This window comes from Orycteropus afer, unplaced genomic scaffold (assembly GCF_000298275.1).
Source record: "Orycteropus afer afer isolate SDZICR_OR568_19922 unplaced genomic scaffold, OryAfe1.0 scaffold00070, whole genome shotgun sequence".
Taxonomy (NCBI): Eukaryota; Metazoa; Chordata; class Mammalia; order Tubulidentata; family Orycteropodidae; genus Orycteropus; species Orycteropus afer.
This window is the reverse complement of record NW_006921657.1, coordinates 6,836,660-6,842,240: the sequence shown is the minus strand read 5'-3', so window position 1 is coordinate 6,842,240 and position 5,581 is coordinate 6,836,660. Positions and strand designations below refer to the sequence as shown.

The 5,581-nt window shown below is 51.7% G+C and overlaps 1 protein-coding gene across 1 annotated transcript; it reads right to left on the bottom strand.

Moving 5' to 3' along the window:
• Positions 1-1,776: 1,776 nt before the first annotated feature.
• LOC103196839 (perforin-1-like) lies at positions 1,777-4,216 on the bottom strand. The gene is made up of 2 exons (XM_007940653.1): positions 3,678-4,216; positions 1,777-2,905 (listed from the first exon to the last, which is right to left on the bottom strand). The coding sequence occupies exons 1-2, from the start codon at positions 4,214-4,216 to the stop codon at positions 1,777-1,779; spliced, it is 1,668 nt and encodes a 555-aa protein (XP_007938844.1).
• Positions 4,217-5,581: the final 1,365 nt, after the last annotated feature.

Genomic DNA, 5,581 nt, shown 5'->3' with positions numbered 1-5,581 from the left:
GATCACCAGGTCTTTCTTCAAAGGTGCCTCTGGGTGGACTCCAACCTGCAACCTTTTGATGAGGAGCTGAGCACTCTAACCAGGCTTTCAGATCCCAGCAAGCCCTCCTGTCCCACTTGGGGATTTAGGTTCAGTATAATGCTGTTGCTTGGCTTCTGGTCCAAAAAAACCTCAAAGAACTTTTGGGCTTTATCTGTGATCTGAGGAGAGTTCCACAGGACCTTGGGAGGGGCTGTGCCAGTTCCTCTGAGTCTCTCTGACAATGGCCTTACACAGCCAAGTCCCACCATGTCTGGCATGCTGCCCTGAATTTTGCCACCCACCCAGTGGGCCTGTGCACATAAAACAAAGACCTTTTATTTTATGTAAGAACTGGAAGCTCTGGGGGTTGCCATGTGCCAAGGCCAGGAGTTCCCCAGAGACCACTTTGTTGGAACTCTGTATATTGTGAGACAGGGAAGAGCTTTGCAGTGTATTCACATGAGTTCTGTCAAAATTAGTTTTCAAATTGACAGCCTGGATCAACTGTGGCCTACATTCATGTTCTCTTTGGCTTGTGCCATGTCTGCCCACATGGGTTTATTTTTCACAAAGTGAGATTGCCAACAGTTAGAAATGAGGAAATGTCTCATAAAAATCTGAGATTTCTAGTTCTTTTTTAAAATTCAAAAATCTGGCAAAACAGGGCTCAGATTCCTCCATGGCTGGCACAGAGCTGCAGCTACCCCCTCGAGATAAGACCTGGTCTCTTTGATTCACCACAGTCCTCACCATTCCTTAGTATCTCCCGGCTGGGAGCTGCATCTCCATTGCCATCCATCACCAAGTTTATGCTGCTATTTCTAAGAGTGTTGTGTTGTTGTTAGGTGCTGTCAGGTGTGTTCTGATTCATAAGGACTCTATGCACAAAAGAATGAAACATTGCCCTGTCCTAACCATCCTCACAATCCTTGCTATGTTTCAGCCCATTGTTGCAGCTGCTGTGTCAGTCCATCTCATGAGTGGGTCTTTCCACTGACCCTCCACTTTACTAAGCGTGATATCCTTCTTCAGGGACTAGTCCAAATAGCATTATAAGGAAAGGAAAGTATTTTGGATTCCCATCAAAACTGGGTCACCAATTTATTTACATTGCCTGCCTGTCCATGGGGTAAACCACTCGTCCCATTTTATGGTTGCTAGTATAGAAGTTTATCTCTAGGGCTGTGTTTGGTCCCTATTCCCATTTCTGCTACCACAACCACCACCACTACAGTTACCATCACATCATATTTATTGGCACTTGGTAAGGATGTGCACATAGTGAGACAGGTTAAGCCAGCCCCTAATTTGTCTGTGAGGTAAAGCATCCTGGGCCCAGAAGACAGAGAGCACAGCAGCTGGGGTGGAAAGGGTTCGATCAGATCCAATAAAACAGTTGTGACACTGAAAAAACTGCAAGGGAAGGGTCTTAACAGAAAACCATGGAGCGGTCTGGTGGGGATGGCCACCTGGCCTTCTGCCCAGCTCTGGGCCTAAGCCGTGGCCCGTGTAGCAGAGATTTCAGGGTGTGGCCCAGCCCCAGCTCACTTCCAGGGCTGGAGAATACCAGAGAACTAAGACAGTTTGGACAGGGAGACTTAGGGCTGGCCTGCCAATTTAGCCACATCAATTATTAAAAAATATCCCCGCGCCTCAGTTTTCTATCTGTCTACTAGGGATATGAGTACAGACCCTGAGTCCTCCTGTGACAGCCCCTTCAATCTGGGCATATGGTCCTCTGTGGGTCTGCTATGTTCACCACACTGCCCCACTCCGGTTTCCTGGAGGCTCTCCCAGAAGCCCTTGTGGGGCATACTCCAGGCACATATTCCCTGCCAGGTGGGGCAAGCACTTGGCAAAATAGTGGAATTTCAGTTGACCATGGGACAGGCTACATTCCACTTTGTGCGTGCCAGAGTATACAGACCTGTCACAGGTGCCAAGAAGGTCATCATCCCAGCCCGAATCTGCATCCCAGACCTGCACCCTCAGTGGTCCCCCTGTGGTGAGAAGCACATCCCCAAAATCCAGCTGGATCATCCACCTGGGGTTGTTGTTGTTCCAAATGGTGCTTGTCCTCTGCTCCCGGCCACCAAAGAAAACCTTGAGGTAGGCGTCTGTGGCAGTGATAAAGTCTCCCCACAAACCTGTTGCCTGGAAGTTTATAACCACCAGCCGGGCCAGACCCCTCTGCCGGGGACAGCAGTCCTGGTTGGTGACTGCTGAGTCATGGCACACACACTGGCACGGGTCACGGGGGTTCTTCCACTGTCCCGGTGGACAGGGCCGGCTACAGTTTTTCCACCGCGCCCTGTCCATCACGTACTTGCTCACGGCCCGCCTCAGCGCCTCCCGTCGTGGGTCCCGGCCCCGCAGGAGCACATGAAGAGGCTCCAGGGTGTAGTGCACCAGGCCAGGCTTGTTTTGCAGCGAGGCCACCCAGGTGGAGAACTGCTCAGGCCCCATCTGATTCCCGAACAGCAGGTCGTGAATAGAGGTGTGGTGGCCCCCAACCACTTCTGAATAGCGTTCCCTGTAGGTCTGGTGGAAGGAGACTGTCATCTTGTGCTGCCGTTTCTTCTCTTCACAGGCCTTGGCTTCCGCCGAGGAGCTTGCTTTGCCTCCTATTCTGATTGCGGCCTCGATGGCCAGGCAGTCACTCACGTCATTGGCCTTGAGCCCTTCCAGGGCCAGCTGGCAGGTACGCAGGGCAGTGATGGCTGAGACCCGGCCCCCCAGCTCCACAGCACGGATGAAATGGGTGCCATAGTTGGAGATGAGCCTGAGGTAGTCAGGCTCAGTGGAGGTATTGAAGTGAGGGGGCAGGGCCTTGAGGGCTCGCTTGAAATCCGGCTGTAGTGGGGGAGTATGTACCAGGTGAAAGCTATGACCAGAGAGAGAGAAACATCAGATGGGACCAGTATGGGTAGTTCTGTCTCCACTTAATAGCTCCCTCAGAATTGCCCAAAGACACAGGTAAGTGGAGAACTAGGGTTGAACCTAGGTGATCTGGCTCCAAAGCCCAAGCTCTAACCCACTGAGCTAACAGGAAAACCTTATTCTGTCGTTCCTCAGTGACCCAGACACTTTGTATATGTTTTTTTTTTTTTTCTCCCCTCTTTTCCTTTCAACATAAAGTTTTTATTTCCTTATTGTGAAAACAATAATACTTCATTGCAGCATTATTCATAACAGTGAGAAGGTGGAAATAGCCCAAATGTCCATCAACAGATGACTGGATAAACAAAAGGTGGTATATGGAGGAGTGAAGCCCAAAGAGGAGGAGTGAGATGCCAAAGGTCACACAGCAGGGAGTGAGGACAGTCCATCCTGCCAGCCCATCATGGAGGAGGAGCCCCATGAAAGGATGACAGTGCCAGGAGGATTTGGGCCCTCGCTAGACCTCCACGGTATGATGTCATGCTCTTGCCACAGTCTTGTTCGTTTCCCCTCTACTTCCTCTCTTCCTGGCACTGTCACTGCCAGGCTCTAGCCCTTGTAATGGGAGGAGCTCACAGGACACTGTAGCACCTAATGCAGGGGACCAGGATTTCTATTTCCTCTTAGGGACCCCACTCTGCCATTCCAGGTCACCCGATGTTACCCTTCCCACTCTTTTCTCCAGCCCCCTCCCACTCTGTATATGGGCCACTCACCTGTAGAAGCGACACTCCACCAAGTCCCTGCTGAAGCTGTATTGGTCTTGGTGTGTCTTCCCTGCTGCGAAGTTGGCCGCTTGGGAATGTGAGCCGGCTATTGCCACCTTTACATCACTTTCAGGCGTGGGGGTCACATCCAGCCCAACCTTCCAGTCATTGGTAATGCTCTTGGCCATTTCCCTGGCCACAGCTTCTGTGGAGAGGGCATTGCTCTTGATCACCTGGCGCTGGCAGCCAGAGCCCTGGGAGTGCCAGTCGGTGAATGCTAGGGGCAGAAGCCAGGGGGGGCCCTGATGCAGGGTGCTGCGGCAGAGGGTGCAGGTGCCGTCAGGCCTCAGGAAGTGTTGCTTGTCCACTGGGAAGTAGCCTGAGCGCCGGAGAGTGGTCACGTCTACACCTTCCCCAGCCAGCTCCACACCAGGCACAAAACGGTGGACTCGCCGGCACTCGGAGCGCGTGGCAGTGTAGCAGGGGGCTGGAATGAGTGCGGGCAGCAGCAGGAGGAGGATGCCCAGGAGGAGCATACAGGCAGCCATGGAGCTATGGAGTCGGGACTCTGGGGGCAGAAAGGGATGGAGGATGGTTGATACCCCTCTTTCCCCAACTGTGCATTATCAGGGCACATGACGGGGGAAGGCCTGATGTAACTCAAGTCACTGAATGTCAGAGCTAGAATGGCTCTTCTAGACCTGGCCTATTGCTGTCATTGGACATATGGGCCCAGAAAGGGAAAGTGACTTGTCTAAGGTCACATAGCCAGGTGTAACCTCTTGCTAGGATGCCGCTATCCAAGGTCTAATGAGAATCCAGACTGATGGCTTTGTCCTCAGGGCCACAGCTGCTGCTAGTGGGTGGGGCCTCTGGCCACAGAGAAGGGGACACAGTAGCTGTAGCAGATTTGAGGAGGGGCCTGGGCATCCAGGAGAAGCCTGGATTCTGGGAGGGTTGTTCTGGGCCCCAGAACAGGCTACTCGTTTCCTGCCCACCGGTTGCCTTGAGTCCTCTACTTCTCTCCTTTTCCTCCCTCCTTCCCCCTCTTTCCATCCCTCTCTCGGTCTCTCTCACAGTGCTTAGGTCCTTAGTTTTTTTTTTTTTTTTTAAATAATTTTTATTGTGATGTGGGTGAAAATTTACGAAGCAAATTCATTTTCCATGCATACACATTTTGTTTCATGACATTGACTGCAATTTCCCGTGATGTGACAGCTCTCTTCCCACTTCCTCCCCGTAGTTACTTCTTCCCTGTGTCCTTCTTTCCTATATATTCCTGCTCCCTGAGCTACCTCCCGGTACAAATACGGCCCTTCTGTTCTCCCACGATTGATCATCACTCTAAGGAGTGTATCTACCTGATGTAAATGTTCACCCCATATGCCTGTCTAGTGTTTGGCTGGAAGCCACAGGAGTGAGTTCAGTTCCAGACCTGAAGGGCAGCTAGGGGTCATAGTCTCAGGGGTTTCAACAGGCTCTATCAGACCAGGAAACCTGGTCTTTTTTTTTTTTTTTTAATGATTTTGAGTTTTGTTTCACATTGTTCTCCCTCTCTCTCCAGGATTGTGCCTAGGCCCCTAGATCTTGTGTAGGGAGAGACCTGTCTCTGACTTAGGACCCCTCCCCCATGCTGAGCCCCCTCTCTGACATTCCTTCTCCCAACCCGGCAGTGACAAGGAGCTACCTAGCACCAACTACGGGACAACTATTGGCTAGAAAGTTATTTTGAGGTAGCTCTGGGGCCTCACCTGGGCTTGTTTATGGTCTGGTGTCTCCTGTCCCCCACAATACAAAGTGATCTCCTGTGAGGCCTTTCCTTGTGGCGTCTGCCCAGGACAGCAGCTTCTTGGAGACACAGCCATTAGGGAGAGCAGAACTTTCTCCCACGCTCTACTGGAGCCTTCCATGCC